Here is a 21,874-nt window from a genome sequence, read left to right as displayed (position 1 = left end):
AGCCCGAGGCCAACCTGGGCCACCTCTCCACCAGACAGCTGAGTCAGCACTGCGCCCAACAGCAGCTGCCACGTGGCAGAAACTTGCAAGAAGAGCAGGAAATAGCAAGGGAATGACAAACACTGGAACTGAGCTCGTATCTGAATGTCCTGCAAGGCCAGCTGAACCAGGTTACAGCCTTCTGCCTTGTAAGACATCCCTGGAAACGCTCTCCCCGGGCCACATCAGACTGGGCTATGGTCCAGGCAAAGCTCCACTGCATTGACACTGGGCACAGAAAGCCACTCCCAACTGAAAGGGGACGAGATTCACCCCCAGCCACATCCATGCTGGTGGCTACTGGCAAGACCTTCACACGTGATGCAGAGCACAGGAAAGACACAGGAACCTGTGGTCAGCACTGCTCAGGCTGAGCCAGCCTGCACGAGAGCAGAGTCCCAGTAATGACCTGCAGTCTGTCCCCAGGCTTGTGGAGCACAATTAAAAGCATGATTAGAGATGGAAACGGGTCATTTGGAACAGAGGGAAGCACTTCAGCAGATGTAGGGTTCTGCAGTCATTAACACCACAGCCATGCACTAGTGACTCGTGTTAGTTTGGTTCCAAACAGCCTTGGGTCAGAGTTATTGCCATCTGCCGAGCCAGGAGACATCACCTGAAGCTTACAGGGCAGCACTGGGAGTACCTGATCCTTCTCAGCACGGTGAGGACAGCGCGAGGCTACTGATCTGCTTCCACGCTGCAAGGAGTGCCCTTGCTCGCCCTGCTTCTGGCTACTGCTCCCCAAGTCTTCCTCCCTGCCAGCACACAGCCTGCCAGTCCCCGGAGAGGGAGCTGTCCTGATGTGCTACCAGCGCTGGTGTCAGCACACAGACCGTGCAGACAGAGGCAACGGATCCCTCTGACAGCAGCGTGCAACCACTTGAGCTCCAGCTGTGGTGCCCACCTCCGGACCGGTGACAGCTGATCTGGCATCCAGTCTGCCTTCAAACAGGGTTGGTGCTTTGTGACTGCTGCTCTTTTTCATCTTTTGAACCCTAAAGCTGGATACTTCCAATGTCCAAACCACAGCCTTTGGCTTTTAATACCCTGAGAGGTTATTGGCCTTGCTCCAGGCTTCTCCACCTACTCATCTCACCCAGGAACTAAAAGCACCCAAGAGAACTACAGCTGGGTGTTTGTTTGTTTGTTCTGTGTGAGTGGGATGTTTGCTTGCAGTTGGTTTGTTTCCCTTGCTTTTCAGACCTCCTGGAGGCTGAGAAGGGAAGAAGGGGAGAGTGGTGTGGTGCCAATCTGGAACGTGGTACCTTTGGGTCTAGTCCTTGCTCTGCCACACATCTCCTGTGCAACAGTGAGAGAGTTCAATGCAAACAGGCACAGTTCAATGCAAACAAGCAAAGCTCTCCCTTGAAATGTTAAAGTGCAGACAGCCTGAAACACATCACTTCAAGGAACAGCACACTCCTGGGCTGCAGGTTAACTGCACTGCCTCTTGCTTTTCAGAAGCCTACAAATGGCTGTTTGCTCAGGCCCAGACACACAAGGTTGACCCTATCACTGCCCTACAAGCCCTGCCAACCCCTCCTCACCACCACAGCTGAGAGGGGACACTGCTGCTCCTGGCCTGGCTCTTGCCTGCCCCGACACATGCTGCAGAAGCCGTCTGATGTCCCTGCCACAGCGGCACCCACTGGGGCAACAACTGGGGTACATCAGTGGCTGGAAGACAATGCTCTGACCATCTGTGCCTGAGGATCTCTGCACACAATGCTGGAGACACAGGGTTAGGTGGGACAGCCCCTGCACAGGCTCCTGCTGCCTGGTGTTAGGTGGGACAGCCCCTGCACAGGCTCCTGCTGCCTGGTGTTAGGTGGGACAGCCCCTGCACAAGATGCTGCTGCCTGGTGTTAGGTGGGACAGCCCCTGCACAGGCTCCTGCTGCCTGGTGTTAGGTGGGACAGCCCCTGCACAAGATGCTGCTGCCTGGTATTAAGTGGGACAGCCCCTGGACAAGATGCTGCTGCCTGGTGTTAGGTGGGACAGCCCCTGCACAAGATGCTGCTGCCTGGTATTAAGTGGGACAGCCCCTGGACAAGATGCTGCTGCCTGGTGTTAGGTGGGACAGCCCTTGCACAGGCTGCTGCTGCCTGGTGTTAGGTGGGACAGCCCCTGCAGGGGCTGCTGCTGCCTGGTGTTAGGTGGGACAGCCCCTGCTGCCTGGTGTTAGGTGGGACAGCCCCTGCAGGGGCTGCTGCTGCCTGGTGTTAGGTGGGACAGCCCCTGCTGCCTGGTGTTAGGTGGGACAGCCCCTGCAGGGGCTGCTGCTGCCTGGTGTTAGGTGGGACAGCCCCTGCAGGGGCTGCTGCTGCCTGGTGTTAGGTGGGACAGCCCCTGCTGCCTGGTGTTAGGTGGGACAGCCCCTGCACAAGATGCTGCTGCCTGGTGTTAGGTGGGACAGCCCCTGCTGCCTGGTGTTAGGTGGGACAGCCCCTGCACAAGATGCTGCTGCCTGGTGTTAGGTGGGACAGCCCTTGCACAGGCTGCTGCTGCCTGGTGTTAGGTGGGACAGCCCCTGCTGCCTGGTGTTAGGTGGGACAGCCCCTGCAGGGGCTGCTGCTGCCCAGCACTGGGGTTTAGCAGGAGGCAGGCAGCCCTGCTGTGTGCCCGCATGCCACACACCGCGTGCTGTGCCGTGGGACTGCTTGCCTTGGAGTACAGGTTGGTCTTCAGCACTCCCCCCCTGCCGTAGCCCAGGGGTGGCCCCCCCAGGCAGGCCTTGCCAGCTGCTTTGCCCCTGCGGTTGGCCACCACAAAGGGGTTCTCGCTGAAGAGGATCGGCTGAGAGTCGATCATACACTCTTCCTCGGGGGTCTGTGGCATCTGGTCTCGTGGCAAGGGGCAACCCGTGGGATCCTGCTTGTCTAGCTGGGGCTCTGGAGCCCCGCTGCAGCACTGGTCGGGCGCTGTGGGGTGCTGGGGAGGGGCTCCTGGGCTCAGGTCCCGGCTGCACGGCGCCTCTGGCAGAGACAGCAGAGCGCAGTCGCCCTCCATGCTGGAGCTGGCCTTATTACACTGAACAAGCTGGGAGGAAACAAAAGGATCAGAAAGAAACAGGGAGAAGAGGGTAAAGGAGAGGAAGGAGAAGATACACAGCGGCTGCCGATGCTGAAGGACGGGGGAGAGAGGAGTTCCAGCACCACGCAACTACCCCTTCCCTCGGCTGCTCTGCCACCACTCTTGTGATTCTGAACGCTGCTTCCAAGACAGGACCTTCCTGTCAGCACACAACACGTACACCCCAGCAGCTGACAAGCACAAGCACACTCCCTGTACCTCTCCAGCTCTCACACTTGTTCCAGCCTGCACGGCAGCAGCTCACCAGTAACGCTACTGCTCTCTGGCAAAACCGACTGCCAAACCCTGCACAAGCACAAACTCCGTCTCACCGCAGCACATCCTCAGTTCCACCCCACCACCACACGTCCAAGCACCGCCTGTCTCACCCCAGCTTTCATTCAAGCAGCCCCAGCACAGAGTAACACCTCTCACCCCACTGCATTTCCATACAGTTATCACCACATCATCCACCCCAGGCATTCCCATCACTTGGAGGGGCAAACACGCCTTTGTGGCCCCACTCATCAAAACACACACCAGCAAGTAACAGAGAGCTAACTAACAGCTACCAGAGCACAGATCCCTGAAGGCAGGGCTGAAACAGGGCTGGCTCAACTGTACCCACCCAAGCTGAACCACTGACCTTTCCTCTTAATACTATGAAAGAGAATTTGTTACCCCAGCAAAAGCCTTCTTCAGGGAAGCAGAGATAAGCAGGGAGCAATGATCAAATCTCCTATCCAAGTGCTTGCCAGGGAGGAGAAAGACCTCTTTTGCTCAGAGCACATTCTCCAACTCCTGTGTCATGGCAGCATCCACAAAAATAGCTCTCGAGGGCTGGGTGGGCTGGTGACCACAATGGCAGCTGAGAGGCTCAGGAATTTCTGAGGCCCTCCCCTAACCCCTCCAACCCCACTCTAACCTAAGGCAGGGGTTGGCAGAGCCCTGGCTCATATCGTATTTCCTCAGACAGCCAAGGCTGTGCTACCCTGAGAGACTTTTGCTGCTGTAGCTGTGTGACTTCCCAATGTAAAGAAATCCCACCAAAAACACCAACCCACCCACCACATTTAACCTCCTCTTCCCAGACTTTCAAGAACCCCACTAGCAAGAGCTCTAGTGCGCATGAAGTTATGCCAGACAACAGGTACTTTCAGGAACAGTGGGGATGCTGTAAGGAAAACACTGCCATGTTCCCAGGGCCCTGTGGAGATGGACATCTCACCAGAACCACAGAATCACAGCTTGGTGGGGTGGGAATGGCCCTGCAGAGCTGCTGCAGCCCCAGCCCCTGCTCCAGCAGCTGCCCCTGGCTCAGGGGCACAGCAACGTGTCCAGCTGGGGTTGGAAACCTCCTGAGCAGGAGCCTCCACACCCTCCCTGGGCAGCCTGGGCCAGGGCTCCCTCCCCTCAGCACCAAAGGACTTGCTCCTTGGCTGTAAGTGGAGCTTTTAAAATGGAATGAGGACTGACATCTGGTAACACACAGGAAGCCTCAGCCTCTGTCTTCTTCATGGACACGAGCTTCATCTACCCTTTGCCTTAAGCTCCAGCCCTCCCTCCTGCTGCAGCAGAGTACCCTGGTGCAGGATGCCTCAGCCTCACTCCCTCTGCTTCACAGGGGGCTATTTTTATCAGACAAGCAACAACTTCTATTTTGGGTAAGCAAAGGTTTTGGCAATGCAGCATTTTCCCAGCCTTCCCCTGTCACTCTCCAGCCTCGCAGGCAGGACAATCACATTTTCCCCTCCATCCTCCAAGGCAAATACAGAAGAAACTAATTTGCAGTTCTGATCCACCACTTTGCCCCAGACACTGAAAACCCCCGCTAATGAACATGTACAGAGAAGGAATCAATGGCTAGGAATTGCAGAGAAATAGATTCCGAGTGGGAAGCACAGATTGGTAATTAACTGCCAGTGGTGACGCGGCGCTGAGAGGTGGAAAGCCTTCTCCACTTCTTAGAGCCCAGAAAGCACAGATGCAGCCCTCTATGGGTGTGTTGTCCAAGCCTCTCCTGTGCAGAAGCAGAGACTGTAACAGCTCTTCTGTCACTGTGATGGCAGCATCCAGAGTGCAGTGCACTGGGTGCTCTGTGGACAGGAGGCTCCTGAGCATCTGCCAGGGCCAGAGAGCATCACTGAGGCCAGTGTCCTCGGGCAGCTTCCAACAAGGGGCTTCAGCTGCGGTTTTAAAAGCACACAAACTAAGCAGGCTTGCATCTCAGCAGGCCTTTGCTCAACCTTGGCTCATGAAAGGACCAACAGGCAGTACAAATGAATCCAAGACAGACAGACAACCATCTGCCCCACTCCTCAGGGGCACCTCTTGGGGAATCCTTGTGACAAATCCCACCCACCATCCACAGTGGCCACGACAGAGGCCTGACCTCCTCCTGCCAGCAGCACCCAGGCCAGCAGGCCTGGCAACCCCCTTGCAGGGACCTGCACAGCAACAGAAGACACAGGCACTGCTGGAGAAGAATGCACACAATGAGAAAGTTGGCCTAGAGGCAGGAGGAAAGAGAGCAACACCACAGGAATGGGGCACCAGCAGCAGCATCTGAGTGCACCAGCCTGGAGACAGCCTGTGCCCTGCACCAGGTGCCCTGCTGCTGGCTGCTGAGCTGTGCCTGAGCCTCCCAGGCAGGCAGCACCCGGGCTGAGGGAGCCCTCGGGGGCCCTGCTGCCCTTGCAGCCCCCATCTCCCTGCACTCACCACCCACACAAAGACAGGGCTGGGCAAATGACAGCTGGGAAGAGATAAATGTGGGCACCAAGTGGCCCTTCCCCTGAACGGGGACATTTATAGATGGCACCGCAGGCCCCGGCATTCCAGCACGTGCAGCCCCACATTCCAGTGCCAGGTGTCCCGGGCTGACAGCACTGCAAAGGCAGCAGCTCCCAGACCCTGCTCCTGCTCTGACAACTCCAGGGCTGTGCAGCACAGAGGCAGCTGCTTGCCTGGTGCTGGCTCTCCCCCTCTTCCCAGCTACTAAATTACACCAAGAGATGCTAAAAATGTTAAACCTTTTCCTGATGGTACTGGTCTGTGTGAACAGCCAGGAGAGACGACACAAATGCTGGCAAGCGTGAGGAGGAACGAAATGAGACAAAGTTGAAGACAAAGCAGGGCTCTAATCCGTGTGAAAGCAGAACAGCAAGAGCCTGAAGTCAGTGAGAAGAGAGAGGAGGAGGAGAGGAGAGTCATCCATATGGAATGAGATGGAGACAGCAAAGGTAAAAGAGATGATCCTGAAGCAACAGAGTGGGAATGCAGAATCTGATGATGACAGCAAAGGTCTCGCTGCAACGGGAGGAAAGGAATGGAGGTAAAGACTGAGATGTGTGTGAGGGAGCGGGCAGAAAGCCAGCGGGATATGGATGACACAGTGACGATGAAACACGACCACAGGAAGCAGAGATGGAGAAGTGAGGCAAGACTTTAAACAGCACAGGAGAGACAGATGACTTTGCAAGAGAAGCATGTGAAATGAGGGTTTTTCCCTCGGCTGAGCTGGCCATGAAACACAGGTCCCAGGGGCAGGAGCATCGCAGGCTGCATCAGGGCTCAGTCAGTCACTGACACTGGGACTTCTGCACTGCTACAGGGACTTGACTTCTAATACTTCTGCTATCAGCACCCTGCATCCCTCCTCCATCCCATCATGAATTTAAAGCTAAGTTGGGCACACACCATTATCATCTCTGTGTCAGGAATAGTCCTCCCCTCCCTCCTCTGCAGGTCTCAGTAGCTGCTCCCCGTTCCATGACAAATCCCCTGCACTCTCCCATTCACAGTGTCCTTCTCTGCTGATGGGCTGTTCTTTCTGCCCTGTTTGAGACACTTGCACCTTGGCAATTACAGAGACCACTTCTCCTTCCAAACTGGAAAGCAATCTGGCTCTCTGCTGTCCTCATTTTCTCGTCCTAACCTTTGCTTTGTGGCTAGCATCCATCTCAGTGTCACAGCTGACCACAGTTCCACTTCCCAGATTTCCTCTGCAGAGAGTACTGTCACAGAATCCCAGAGTCCCAGCATGGTGGGGTGTGCAGGGACCCCCAGAGCTGCTGCAGCCCCAGCCCCTGCTCCAGCAGCTGCCCCTGGCTCAGGGGCACAGCAACGTGTCCAGCTGGGGTTGGAAACCTCCCGAGCAGGAGCCTCCACACCCTCCCTGGGCAGCCTGGGCCAGGGCTCCCTCCCCTCAGCACCAAAGCACTTGCTCCTCCTGGGGCAGGGGCATTGCCTGTGTGCCAGCCTGTGCCCACGAGCCCACGTTGCTGCTCATGGGGAGCTGCTGCCCCCCAGCACTGCCAGGTCCCTCTCCTGGAGCTGCTCCCCAGCAGGTCCCCCCCAGCCTGTGCTGGTGCTGGGCTGGTTCCTCCCCAGGGCAGGACTCTGCTCTTGCCCTTGTAAAATTCCAACCAGCAAGCCAGGCAGGTTGTCTCTCCCACCAGGGCACAAGGAGAGGGCAAGTAACAGAACGACCACGGCTTCTCCCCCGCAGGGACCCACAGCTCAGTAGCCCCACACTCACCGTGCGACTGACTCTCTGCAAGCCGCTGCTGGGCAAAGCAGCCAGGGTCCGATAGTCCAGCCTCAGGGGTTCACTGGTGATGTTCTGGAAGAAGGCAAAGGAGGGAGCAAAAAAACCACAAACAGTGGGAAGAGATCAGGCCAAAAGTCAACTAAATCAACTCAAAAGAGCAATTAAAAGGAAACCACCCCTAGTAATAGCCAAGCCCTTATCTCCACGCCGTGCAGGAAGTTCCCATTGCCTGGAAATGAGCCTGTAACGGTTCCAAACACAACCACGAGGACCCACAGCACAGGGGTGGCTTGAGAAATACTGCAGAGAACAGGCTGCTCTGAGCCCTTGGCCAGACACTGGTGCCCAGATCCCCACCATTCCTCCTGCCCCACGTGCACATGTCCAGTCCCTTACAGGAGGAGAGGAGAACGTGACATACATACCAGTTCTCTGCAAATAGCATCCAGAAGGGCTTCCAGTCTGAATCTGGAGACATCCGAGAGAGCAAATCTACGCTTCCTCTACAGTGTCTCTTCTCAGCCTTAACTCACACTCATTCTGTCACTTCATTTGACTTCCCTTCCCACTTGCACTTTTCTGCCTTTCTGGTTCTGGACTGAGGGTTTTTTCACCATTCCCTCCTCAATCATGGGTCAAGCCTTTTACTGGACAGTGAATTAGTAGTTTCACAGATTTCACTGTCTGTCAGGCCCAGTTGCAGCCCATTTCTGTGACTCTCCAGCCCTCCCACCGTGCTCCTCACCTCTGCCTCCTCCTCAAGCTGCTGCGTGGCTGCCTCCCGCTCCCTACGCATCCACTCCTTCCACAGGACAGCACAGAGTCAGAGCAGCATCCAAGCAACGCAGGCAAAGAGAGAGGGAAAGAGGTCAGCACCATGCTGGGCAGTAACTCCAGAGCAGGGACAGAGGAGCACAAACAGCACTGGGGCCAGGAGGGCAAGAAATCCAGCACGCAGGGGAAAGAGGAGCTGGAATTCTGCAAGAGCTCAAGTATTGCCAGGGAAACAGAGGAACAGACACCCCATAGGACACAAGCCAGGCTGTCACCAGATGGGGAGAAGGGAGCAGATTTCACCAAGATCTGCAGCAGGGCCAGTCCTGGGAGAAGCCAAAGGAGCTGAAGCCCCCCAAGCACTACACCATCACCAAGGGAAAGGAGAAGGTTGCTCATTGCTAGGAGACACCTTGGGCAGAGCAAGGACTGGAGCGGCTAGAAGGGAAGGAAAAACATCTGCAGGGCACAGGCCCAGCTGTCAGTATGGAAAAAGACCTAAAGAAAATCACATGCTTGTTAACAGCATCACAGCCAAGAGACTATATAGACACAGAAATTCTATCAGCACAAGGCAGGGCTTAAAGATCAGCTGGTCAGCTCTGGGTCACTGAGTGCAGCACGGGAGTGTGCTGAGAGTGACCAGCGGCTAATCCCACAAGCCCTGGCTATGTGCTTGCCTCCAAGCTGCAAGAGGAAGGTAACAAGAAGTTACTTGTCTTAAAGAATGAGTTCTGTGCATTTACACCTTCTGCCCAGCACCTCTGCTGCAGAACAAGGGCTGTGGACAAAAGCAGCATCACCCCTCCGTTCTGCTGCAACCCTCCTGACTGCTCCTCCCAAGCAGCAGCAATCCACAAGTCCCAGGGCTGCAAGGATGGGAGGTGGAAGGCATCTGAGATATACAGAGGGAGCTAACTACAAGTTGTGATCAGCACCTAGGCCCTTTCTCTTCTGGGCACTACCACTAGCAAATAATCAGTGTCCCACACCACACTCCTGACCTCCAGACAATGATGAGTAATGTGAGAAGACACTAATGCTCTAGAGGACCACATGATCCAAAGGGGTATTTCAGCTAAAGTCTATTCTGAATCTGGTTGTGCTTCCTTTGGACAAGTGTTATCTGTAAGGTGAGTGTTCAAGCTGACAGTAATCTTATATGAGATCCTTCTTTGAGGTCGTGAGCTGAAGAGCACCAGCCCACCCAGATGGAGCTGTGCCATGGTCCAAGCTCATCTCTGACAACATGTGGGGAAGCTCCAGACTAAGACTAGAAAAATAACTGCAGGCACGCAGCTGGGATAGAGAAATACACCATAAACCAGTCCACGGAGATCTGCAGCTACTCATATTGCTGTTAGAAACTGAGTGATCAAAGAACTGAACTGGAGAGATGCAGTGAGTGCAGCATGTGAAAACCTCTGCAGGACTCACGGTGAGTACAGCAAAGCCAAAACTGTTCCCACTTCCTCAGGTCACAACCTTACTGTAAGGAGACACTTTTGATCTCCATCACTCTTGTGCAAAACTGAACAGGAAACACTGAGAGGAAAAGTCCCGAACTGGTGACACCAGCAGTGTAACTGGGGACCTGGCACTGAGGTGGGAGCTTCCTGCAGCATTACAACGGCCACCACACAGTGCTGGATCCATCACTGGTATAAGTCTGGCCATTCAAACCAGGATTACAGGCAGAAGCCAGTTTCAAGGTCATGCTAAAAGGCCACTGCAGAAAAACGGGCCTTTGCTCCTGGGTCTCAGGCCACAGACGCCAGGACATCAGAGGAGCCTGGAGCGTGCACTGCCACCCTCTCCTGGCACCCTGATGGAAAGGGCACCAAAAAGAAATAAGGGCACAGGCAATTCTGGAGGGGGGCTTGGTCTTTGCTGATCACCAGGCAACAGGCATTCTTCTCACCTCTTCACAGGCTGGGGCAGACAGCACTGCAGTTATAACTGTGTAATCATACTAAACCACACTATGGTGAGAGAAAAGGCAGTTTATGGCAGTACAGACCTCAGGAGTCCTTAAATACACATCACTGCCACCTCAGAACACTGCTGTAGAATCCATCAGGACTGAACCAGCCATTGCTAATCTGGTTTTCCTTTAAAGAAACCATTTTAATAAAGTTTAAGGTTCATTTTTTCCATCTGGAGCTTTCATAATACCATCAACACTTTATAAAACCAGACATGGCCAAGGCTATGTCACCAATCAAATGGAGTTTCGCTTTGGGTTGCTGGTTTTACAAAGTCTCTGGGGTATTTTTAAGTACTCTCAGCCTTTATCTACCGAAGACTGAACCTGCTCAGAGAGGGCAGCGTGGTTTTGGGGCCAGACTTGCTCTTGGCTTATCCAGAGGTGTTTAGAAATGCTGATAAGGAATCACAGGACCCGAGTATTCAAATCCACATGCTACCAACACAAAAGTGGCAGGAATATCCTTTGCTGTGACAGTCCTTAAGAAATCCGGTGTTCTGAAACCAGAACAAACCACTGTCAGCTCCTTCCCAGACAAGGAACAAGACATTTTATAGGACAAACCTGAATGTGACCTGAACTGGCTCTGCTCTGAGCTGAACCACGCAACTTAGAAAAGTCCCTTCCTACCCAAATCACTCAGAGTCACAGGAGGGTTTGGGCTGGAAGGGACCATTAAAGGTCACCCAGTTTCAACTCCCCTGCACTGAGCAGGGACACCTTCAGCTAGATGCTACATCAACCTGAGCTGTAGGCTGGCAAAGATGCCAGCTTTACCAGGACAGGGAATGTGCAACACACAGAGCTCTTTTGTCTCTCCACCTCTGTCTTTCATAAAATTGCACCCTGCAGGGCACTGCAGTCACTGACAGGAGGCAGAGCAGGATTATATCCACAGGAAAGCCATCTATGTAATGACTACACACATCACACGCCTGGAAGGTCTTGTGCACATTCTCTTGCTCACTGCTCTGTCCTCTCAAAGTCTACTGCCTATTAGCCATTGTCTGTTCCAAACCTCGACAGGTTTTGTTTCCAAAACAAGTAAAAACTCAAGTGTTACTCAACAACAAAGATCAGCTGCATCCAGAATTGCCAACACAACACACTGTGGGGGCAGCCAATGTGGAGGAAGACGAGTGGTTACAACCACAGGCAGAACCTAGAGAGATGCTGAGTATATACCTACACTGGAAACCTGAAGGAGTGCCTGTACAAGGTCACACCTGCCAGGACAGCAGATTCCTAACTGCCAATAACCAAGAATCCAATTCATTTCAAAAGAATCTGCCTGAAGAAACGACAGTTTTAGGACACAATCCAAGTCCCTGAGGAGCTCGACTCTGCTAGTCTGCTTCTGTGAAAGGCTGAAGCAGTGGGCAGAAACACACCATTCGCATGATGAATCGGAAAAACGGCCACAAACTGAGGAGCACAAACTTGTGACTGACCAACAGCATCACTGTGCTCACAGAAACGCCCTGTCAGGTCACGGAGTGCTGCACAGAGAGAACTGACTCAGTGTGGGACTTCAAGCTCATAGGTCACTTTTCTCCAAGCTGCAGCCTGGTCAGAAAGTACCAGCAGGTAAAAAACTCTGTAAATAACAGCAAAGTACCACCAAACAGGTTCACAGGAAGGTGCAGCAAAGCCAAAAAGCAGCTGAGCAGCGCACTAGGAAGAGAGAAGGCCCAAAGCCCCCCACTGCGGCCTTTCCCTTCGTGCTGCCAGGCTCGGCAGAACCACTGCCAAGAAGAGATTCTGCTACGTGAAAAGTCTCACCACTTTCTCCATTTCTTCTCTCTCCCACTGAGTTGCTTCTCTCACCATTTCCATCTCCTAGGAGAGACCAAAGTTAGAGCCACTTCACGCCGTGCTCTGCTGTCCCCACTCGCAGCACCTGCAGCCTCAGGAGGGTTTCACAGCCCGTCCCAGCGCGCCCCTGATGCAGGTGCTGGGACCTGACCATGCCACTGCCCCTTATCTGCCAGATTCCACGCACCAAGGGAGGCACTAGAGGCTTCCAGGAACTGTCTCCTAGCGACCCCAGCCTCCCTGCTGCAGACAGAACTCACCTTCTGCAGGATCTCCAGTTCCTCAGGACTCAAATCCCGATCAATAGACGAGATGCTTTCCAGGCTGTTCTTGCGCCCAATACCAGCAGCAAAAGGGTTTGCAATGATTCCTGGGGACATCTGCAAAGTAAACAGGCAATAAAACACGGTGGAAGCCCACAGTGTGCCATACAAAAATCCCACCCCCTGAGCTCCCAGGTGATCCTAAGCAAGTCAGAGCTCTTCCACAGCTCGGAACCTTATTTCAGCTGTCAATTACTTGAGGAACTCGAGGTCCAGGAAAGAGGAATTTAAACTAGAATAGGTACTGAGAGGGGATGAGGTGATTGGGTACATATTCTAGTGAGGGATATAAAGCTTACTTGCTAAGCCTTCAGCAAACAGACAGACAAATTACTTCAAACGTAACACTGGCACAAGAGAAAATAGGCATAAACAATCCGGAGAAAATTAGCTTGGAAACTCCATTTTTAACCAGTGCAGTGGCATTGTGAAATGAGTCTGTAATCAGCAGAACAGAGAGACTCCTGAGACTATTGCCCTTATGAGCTGGCAGCCACCAGGAGTTCATAGAGCAGGAAACCAGACTCTGAAGTGTGGGACCTCAAAGCCCCCCCAACAACCCAATAAAACTACAGCAAAAGTTTGCCAAAGCCCAGCAAACCTCTGTGAGGGAAGAGCTGGGATCCTTGTGGTACTTATCACTGCGAGGGCACCCTGCATGTGAGCTCTCACCTCGATGGCAGCTGCAGCCTTGGGGTCAAAGCCATCGCACACCAGCACGAGCAGCGCGTCGCCCACGCTCCGCAGGATCTGCACGGCCTCGGTGTGGGTCATCCCCAGCAAACTCTGGTGGTTCACCTCCAGGATCCTCATCCCCACCTTCAGGCGGCCGTCCCGGGCTGCAGCCCCAGAGGAGCTCACCTGTAACAGAGCAGGGAACACAGGGATCACCCCAGCAGAGGATGAGAGAGCCCGGGACCACCCATCAGCAAGGAGAGAGGACAGCACACAGAGGAATGTGGCTGAGGTCAGGGAAAGCACCTGGAGGTACTTGTGTGTACCTATGGAGGGGGGAGCAAAGGAGGAACCTGCAGAGTTTGGCAGAGGGAACAGGGTGGAAGAATTCTCTTTACAGGGGGGATAAGAAGGATCTGTATTTGAAACGTGTTGTCCCAAGGAATGGAACTGCTTTTGTTTTGTCTAACAGTGTTTTGTCAAAAAGCCACAGATGCAAGAGCTTTCTGTCTTCACAGAAACAGAAGTGCAGTCATTTTCTGTTGGGAGAGGGGCAGAAAATGCAAGCATTGGGATAATTCCTATGCACAAAGATAAATGAGGCACGCAGACTCCTGTCATTGGGGTAGAGACAGGTTAACAAACAACGTGTGTCTCTCATTTCCCACCCTCTCCTTCAGAGAGGTAACGTGCAGCTCCCTCAGCAAGTCATCCTACACTGCAGTCCTACCTGCCTCGTTTACAGGAGCTGTCACCAGGGGAAACCAGCCCATGCAGCACATTGGGAAGGGACACGAAAGCCAGAGCTTGCCTGAAGGAGTGCAAGAACCCAGGTGTGCTTGAGGAGAGAACCAAGGGCTTGCTTTGCACCAGAACAATGGCACTACAGGCAAGGAGGTTGGGTAATGTTTTTTTCCCCATCAGGAACAGGGAAAACAGTTGCTGTGGGTACACTTGCTGTGGAAGGAAAGGAAAAAAAGGACCCAGCCAAACATGAGGCTCAGGAGAAATACCCAAGCTGGGGAGCTGAGGAACAACTGAGCAATGGTGATAGGAGAGGCTACACTACCAAGAACCAGACAGAAACATGAGATACCACTTCAGGTGCCTGAGGGAAAGGAACAGAATCAACTAATGTTGGGCATTACTGCTTCTAATGGGAAACCAAAAAGCCTGGAACCAAGTGGGATGTGCACACAGCCCAGGCAGGTCAGACAGGGACCTCAGTACCTTTGGTGTGTAGAAAGACTTTGCTGGGAACGCCACAGACAAAGGAAAGGGCCAGTCTCAAAGCCAAGGAACCAACAGGACTAAGTCATTTGCTGGGTGAGGGAAAAGCAAGGACGTGGTTGTCAAGGTAGGATGCAGGCACAGGTAACACCAGAGGAAGGAAAGAAAGGACACATATTCCTGGGGTCAGAGGCAAAGCCACCAAAGGCATGGGTGGTTATTGGATTTATGGGAGGTGGTCTGGACACAAACCCAACAGATGCATGTTTAATAAAGCTCCTGTAAAAAGAGGAGAGAAGATGCTGCATGGCTTGGGGTCTTCTCAGGTTCTGTGGGAGGGAAAGCAGCCATACATGTCCATACAAAACTCCTTCAGGGCTGCAGGAAAACCCTGCAGCACACGTGAGTGCAAGTGCCTGTGTGTGCACAGGTCACAGGCAGCCACATAAAAAATGAATGAGGGCTCACAAGGCCTAAGTGTGATGGCAGGACAACCAGACATAATGGGAGGAGCTGAAGTTAATGTGGAAAAATGCCCTTAATGCTGCCACCTGTATTGCTGCTGTGTCACTGAGGAACCCTGAGCTGTCCCTGCTGAGACAGACCATGAACCTCAAACTGCTGACACTGTTTCTGCTTCTGGTATTCAGCTGGTGACACTTCATCCAGGAGGTTTGAAAAACAAAGAACCAGATCACATGTTGTTCTCTTAAATCACAATTAAGGGACTCAATGGAAATGCAAATTAAGAAAAAACTAAGGAGAAAGGTGGTTGTCATCAGACATCTGAAGAGGAGGAAGAAGACAAAGCACCACTGTGCCTCTCAGTTACTGGAAATACGCAGACAAAACAAGGAAACCAGGAAAACCACTCTGGTTAGGACAGAAAGGAGAGACCAAGGTGAAGGAACACAGCTGAAGGGAGAGAAGGAAACTTCAGTATTTGTTTCCCACAGACTAAAACAACTACTGTTTAAAAGAAAAGAAGGAGGGGAGTAAACTGTCCCTGCAATGGGGTGAAACTGTAAGTGTTACAGAGCCCCAGGTGCTGTAGCACTGAAGGAGATCAAATCAAACCTGATCATTACAAATAACAGCAGCTCACAGCAATCCCAGGTTTTCTTTTGCTGCTATGACAAATACTGCAGCTGGATGTGCAGCTCTCACTTTGACAGAGGGAATTTACTCTTTTAAAACCCAGAGAAAGAAGTTACACTCAAGTAACAGCAAATGCTGGATATTCCCTTTGAGAGCAGGCAAATATTAGAAAGGGTTGACTGGCGACTATGGAGTGTCCACCATCCAGCAATGATTACTAAGACCTGCAGAGCTAGAGGGGAGTTTCTACCCTACCACACCAGCTAAAGAGGGAAACAGTGACTAACGTGAGCATCCACAGTTCCCCTGGTCAGCAGCAAGAACAGAAATGACACCTCACACCACTAATGCTCTGCTGCTAACCAGAAAGAAGGGGCATTACTGTCTGGTGGAGGAGCATCAGCTTACACACAGTGTACTGTTGGAAAGAAAACATACCTTGTTTCCTGGGGAAAAGTGGCAGAGAAGTAAGTGTGCTGCAGGCAGTCACGAAGGGGAGGGAACCAATCACACACGTGGTGCATGGCACAGGAGGAAAGGTGAGGGATTCAAAATGCTCATGAAAGGGGGAATGTCTGCGTGGGCAGGAAGGCCACAAGCTCTTGCAGGAAGCAATAGGAAGGGAGGGGAAATGGAAAGAAGCGTTACATGTTACAGGAAAAAAAGCAGCAAGGGAAGAAACTCGAGGCAAAACAGAAGCAAACACAGGAAAGGAATGAAGAACTTTTGTAGCTGTTGCAGAGGAGGAAATATGAAAGGAACCAAATGTGCCTCCTTCAGCCGATGGAGAATACTCCAGGAGAACTGCTGGGCCCAGCGAAAAGCAAATCCCACAGGGTCAGCCCCTTCCCTGGAGGCCCTGCCTGACACCCAGCTGCAGCCAGCGGTGGGGTACCTTGGAAATGAAGATGCCTTCATCGGTGGGATCAAACGGATTTCCAGCGTGCCCTTTGGCTCCACCCCGGATGCTGATGCCCAGCTTCTCTCCTGGAGCCTTTTCAATGCATATCTCCTGCAAACACAGAACACGTCTCCTTGCTTCTGGGACAACTTCAGGCTGGGACTGTCGAGGAAACACTCCTGGTTGTATTCTAAACTTCCCCAAACGGCCCTGAATTAGACCCTTCACGATTTATTCCTTCTGATGAGGGTGATTTCTGTCTCCTGTTCAGGAATGAAACCTGAGCACTGTGAAATCTGAGCACAGCGTCACCACAGGCACGGCAAGAGACTCTCCACAGTCCCCATCTCGAGATATACTCACGAGAGGCCAGATGCTGGGATAAGAGGAGGAAATGTCAACCACAAGTTTGGTCTCAGACTCCCAGTTAGACACGGAGCTGCCTCCAGAAAGGATCTTTCTCCAAGCAGAGTGCAGGTCCCCCCTTGTTTCTCTTCCTCAGAACCCACCTGCATCCCTGGCGGTGCTGGGTCTCGCCTCACTAGCATGGAGAGCTCCTGGCTGTTGGAGAGCAGGGCATTGACGGCTTCCTGGTGGGTGGCATGTCGCAGGTCAGTGCCATTCACCTCCAGGATCCTGTCCCCTACACGCAGCCCACTGCGCGACGCCAGCCCACGGGGAATGACCTGCAGAGAATCAGCCACGTCACAACCAGGGAAGGAAACTCCACCTCTCCCTGGACAGAAACCGACTGTGGCCCTGGGCCATCCTCCAACGGCCTCCGAGGCCTGTTTTGACTTCTCTCTCTGCAACCAAAGCTCCCCAAGAGCTAACATTTCTGTGAACACAGGCAAGGAATGATTTGCTTGTGAGTGTCATTCGATATGTTCTTATACTCTCCCATTCCCATCTGAGGCAATCCTGTGCCAGCTCTTCCATCATCCTGCCTGTGGCTGTAACCAGCCTTCTCACCAACCCTGAACTCCCATGCTGAACTAACCTCTGCTCCCGAAACAATGAACAACTGAGTCAACAAGAGAGTCAACAGAGTAGGACCTATCAGCATGTGGGTAAGAAGGGTTTGCTGGGGAACAGTGAGTCTGGCTCTGGGAAAAGCAAACCCTGCCTCAGTGACCTGCTGAAGCATCACGAGAGAAACGATGAACACGTGAGGGAAGGAACCTGGCAGACAGAACTCCTGGATCTCCAAACGGCCTCTGATGAGGTCTGAACCCAAAGGGTGTTAAGAGAAGCTGTGTCCACTGGATGGACTGAAAGGTGGCTAAAGGAGAGGAAACAAAGGGCAGGGCTGGACAGATGCTGCACAAACAGAAGAGATTCACTGGTGGGGTGCCTGAGGGATTGGTGCAGGACTGGTGATATTCACCATGTCCACCTGTGACCTGAAAACAGCAGCAAACAGTGAAACCCCCAGGTCTGCAGATGACACTGTGCTGTTCTGAGCAGACAAATACCATCCTGGTGGTGGGGAACTTCAAAAGGGGTCAAGAAAACCAGACTGAAAGACATGGCATGAGCTTCAGTACAGACAGCAAGTCCATGGGAAAACACCTTAAACCATGCCCACATCACAGTGAGCTCAGAGATGGTGACTCAGCAGAGTTCCTAGAGACAGTCTCCTCATCTCTGAAATCATGGGCCCCACATGCAGCAAGAGACAAACAAAAGCCAACCACACGTTGAGCATTATGAGAAAGGTGCAGACTGAGACCAAGACACGATCACCCACATCTCCAGGACTCTTCAGTTCTCTGCTCCCAAAAGGGCAGAGCAGAAGGGGACCCAGAAACTCTGCCACAGACCATGAGAGGAGGATGGTGGAGGGGATGACCACAGGGTCAGCAAGTGGCTGGCTTGTGTGCTGTCTCTAAACAGCATCAGCTAATGTCACCACTGGAAAGAGAATTCAGGTTGAAAGACACTGGCCTGAAGGCAGAAAAGCACTTCTGTGTCTCCTTGCAGTTGCACACTCATCCCACTAACACTTTTGAAGTGATGACTGGTTTTCTGCAATGGTGCATCTTTCCAGTGTTCATGAAAAGCTAACATTAGCTCAGCAATTCCAAAAGGTAACTCTCCCCCAACAGTTCAGCATGAATTATACAGGTCTGCAGTCTTTTACATGCCATTTACACTCATATAACAGCAGCAGTCTGTCTGACACAAGCTAACCCTTTACATCCCTCCCCCAGGCCTGGCTGGGGCTTTTTAAATCTATACTGAACTTCTCAAGGCATCAAAATCCATCATCTAATTAAACAGCTCAGGAATGTTCGCTGCCAGGCTGCTCACACAGGACTCTACCTTTGAAATGAAGACACCTGGTTCGTGAATCCCAAAGGGATGGCTGGAATGGTCACTGCCTCCGACAATGCTGAGCCCCAGGGGCCCACCAGCCTTCACGAGGTGAATTTCCTTGAGGGAAGGATAAGGAGAGTCAGAGGGAATAAGGGATGTCACATAAGGACCACAGACACTGGAAAACATGGAGTCAGGGACGTTTTGCATGAGTGAGCACAAGGTAAGCACCGCCAGGGCAAGGGGGTTCCCCACTAACACCCACCAGACCAGGATCCCCCAGGGTGACGCTGTCCCCCACCCCAACAGAGACTCACCTCAATGGGATACTGGTCCTCCAGGCCTTTGGGGAGGTGGTTCCTGTGCAGCGAGGGGGTCTCGTCGGGCGGGCTCTGGCCGAGGCTGGGGGGCGGTGGGGAGTGCATGCGGCCCCGCGGCGCGTCTCCCTCGCCGGGCTGCTCCGCACCCTCTCTCTCTACCAGCAGCACGATGGTGGGGGAGGATGCAGTAAGCAGCGCTACTGCCTGATCATGCCTGGCTTCTGTCATGTCTACCCCATTGATCTAGAACAACCCGCAAACTCTGTGTCAGACCGTCACCCGAGGACACCCTGGCGCTTCAGACACTCCACCGAGCACCCTGCGGGACCCCACTCTGCAGCAGCACTGCCCCTTCTCAAAAGCCTCTGCTCCAAAGCACTCTGTAACTTACCCCACTCCTTTCTATTCGGCTCAGGGACACAGGCTCATTCCCACCTGACCACAACCCTCTCACGAGACAGCTTACCAGCCCCTCTCCCACCTTCCCTGCGCACCTCCAAGCCCCAACAGCACCAGGGATGCTCCACGGGACCAGGATGACCCAGTAAGATGCCCCCTCTCCTGCAGCACTACCAGCCTGGCTACTGCTGCACCATGCTGTGGCTCACTGACCACCAGGAGAGGACCTGTCACTCCTTTTCCTGGCCTTCCCTTCCAGCTCCCCTACCGGCTCATGACAAAGGAAGCCCAACGGGTTGCAATGAAGGTCCAAAGATGTCAGCATGGGGAGACGACCAAACAGCGATCCCCAGAAGTGATACCACAGCACACTCATGTGCCACAGCACCAGGCCATCTGCCCTGACCAGTCCCTCAAAGCCTGGCACAGGCACTGCAGAGCACGGTCTGATATGTGATGGCACTGGGCTGCTGTCCACCCACGCTGGGCAGCATCACAGCACTCCGGGGAAGGCATCAGCTTTAAGCCATAAGAAGTATATCCCACGTATCAAAAGACTCAGAAGCACTGGGAAAGAGATTCTGCTAGTCCACAGAGACTAGTTGGCTGATGCAAAAGGAGAACTAGAACTCTTTTGGAGGAGAAAACCACTCCAACCACTATGCCAAATAATGAACACAACTGCAGTCATTGTGTGATACGGTGAAAGACACAACGCTTCGGACAAAGAGGCACTTCCAGTACATCCAGGGAGGAGCAGTGGCATTCACACAAAGCACTGAAGAGAACTCATGCACTATTCTTGTTCCTTGCACACACACAAGTTACCTAACGTAGGTTAACAAGGTGTGCAGAGGAAAACTGCTGTGACAGGCAAGGGAACAGAGAGCCTTTCTATTAACTAACACTGAAACCACCTTGCCTAGAGACTCAAGGGACCAGAAAGGACGCAGCTAGTCTCCATGCACGTATGAAGGACAGAGTAAGTACTGAGAGCTAAGCCAGAACACTGACAAAAGGATGAAACTCGCTGTGAAAAAGCTGAGAAATAAGAGGTTTCTGAAGTCCTTTGGTTCTGGAAAAGGCTTCCCAGGTGAACAGTGAGGACACAGAAGGGACAGCTGATGGAATAATGTAACATGGGGATTTTGCAGCCTGACTCCTCACTGACTTGAGTCCTAGAAATACTGTAGGCAATTCCCAGCTTCTTCCAAGCAAGCAGTTCCTGGACAGAGCTGGCTGCAGGCAGTCTGACAAGGCTTCACCAGGAACCTCCATGAACACCAGCCCTCCCCTCCCCAGCCTGCCACATCCCACCCAGGCGTGCTGCTCCCCTAAGACACCGAGGAAGACAGGCAAGACAACTCTGTGCTGTGCTGGACACTACCAGGGAACTCAGCTCCACAGCACCCCCTCCACTCAGAGGACTCTCCTCAAAGGGGCACCAGCCATGGAGGAGGAACAGAGGCACATGCCAGCCTGCACATGCACGCAGGAGAAGGATGCAGAGGTACCTGGGCAGTGGCTGCTGAGCAGGAGAGATGAGGCAATGAGCAGGAAAGATCATAAACACAGTGGTGCACAAACCTTACTGAAATGCACGTAACGGGGACAAGGCTCAAGACACTCTGGGATTCAGTAAAGGAAGCACAGAAGTGCAACTGGGCAACAAACATGCAGAGGAAACCAGGACTGTCCTGGGTTATCAGAACAGCTCTCAGGGGAAAGAGCAGGTTTGCTACAGCAAGTTTTATGGGGGATTGTGGGAGTGTGTAAAACTCACTATGGGATGTTTAGCAGAAGGACCACAGGTGGGAAAGAGAAATGGCCAAGGAGGAGAGGAACAAGCATGGGAAAATGGAGAGGGTGGAGAACAAGAGGCTGATCCCAGGCAAAGCAGATTGCTGGTCAGAATGCTTGTCAGGCCAAGCCCTGTGCCTGACCACCACGGTCTGCTCCATCTTCCCACCACACTCCAAGTCTACTGCGCGAGTTTGCTCCCTGCCTGGGTGCCTGTACAAGATCTATCAGTAACACCCAAGTCGGACTGGCCAGCAAATAGGAACCCAAAGCATGAGAAGACCCAACAGCTAGCCCAGAGAGTGGATGAAAGGCTTGGGGTATGACCAAAGAGCCTTGAAGAACTTGATGCTTGGGCCGGAAACTGAAGAGATGTGCAAACAGGAGTACTTCTGTGAGCTGAGTGAGGGACTGTGTGTGCACCAGCAAACCTGAAAGCTGGGCAGCCCGAAGGCAGGAGCAGGGTTCAGGTGTCTGTGTTGTGCATGCCGTGAGGACTGTGCGTGTTCATGTGTGTGCCTGCAAAGGTACTGCCCCCTTCCTGGCTGTGGCCAGCCATGTCTGTGG

At 53.1% G+C, this 21,874-nt stretch overlaps 1 protein-coding gene across 12 annotated transcripts in view; it reads right to left on the bottom strand.

Annotated features, from left to right (window-relative positions):
- The window catches only part of SCRIB (scribble planar cell polarity protein), a 111,827-nt gene that overhangs the window by 29,802 nt on the left and 60,151 nt on the right, over positions 1-21,874 (bottom strand). For 9 of the 12 annotated variants that reach the window (XM_061994577.1, XM_061994579.1, XM_061994584.1 and 6 more), the window contains 9 exons: positions 19,106-19,351; positions 18,795-18,905; positions 16,979-17,155; positions 16,464-16,580; positions 13,238-13,426; positions 12,503-12,622; positions 12,210-12,266; positions 8,412-8,468; positions 7,655-7,738 (listed from right to left, as the gene is read on the bottom strand). In XM_061994577.1, coding sequence (XP_061850561.1) covers positions 7,655-7,738; positions 8,412-8,468; positions 12,210-12,266; positions 12,503-12,622; positions 13,238-13,426; positions 16,464-16,580; positions 16,979-17,155; positions 18,795-18,905; positions 19,106-19,351 — 1,158 coding nt within the window. Of the gene's footprint in view, positions 1-2,706; positions 3,082-7,654; positions 7,739-8,411; positions 8,469-12,209; positions 12,267-12,502; positions 12,623-13,237; positions 13,427-16,463; positions 16,581-16,978; positions 17,156-18,794; positions 18,906-19,105; positions 19,352-21,874 lie in introns of all 12 variants that reach the window. The other 3 variants (XM_061994582.1, XM_061994590.1, XM_061994588.1) reach the window with 2 other exon arrangements.

This window comes from Colius striatus, chromosome 4 (assembly GCF_028858725.1).
Source record: "Colius striatus isolate bColStr4 chromosome 4, bColStr4.1.hap1, whole genome shotgun sequence".
Taxonomy (NCBI): domain Eukaryota; kingdom Metazoa; phylum Chordata; class Aves; order Coliiformes; family Coliidae; genus Colius; species Colius striatus.
Note: the sequence above shows the minus strand (reverse complement) of the source record. Positions and strands in the feature narration are given on the sequence as shown.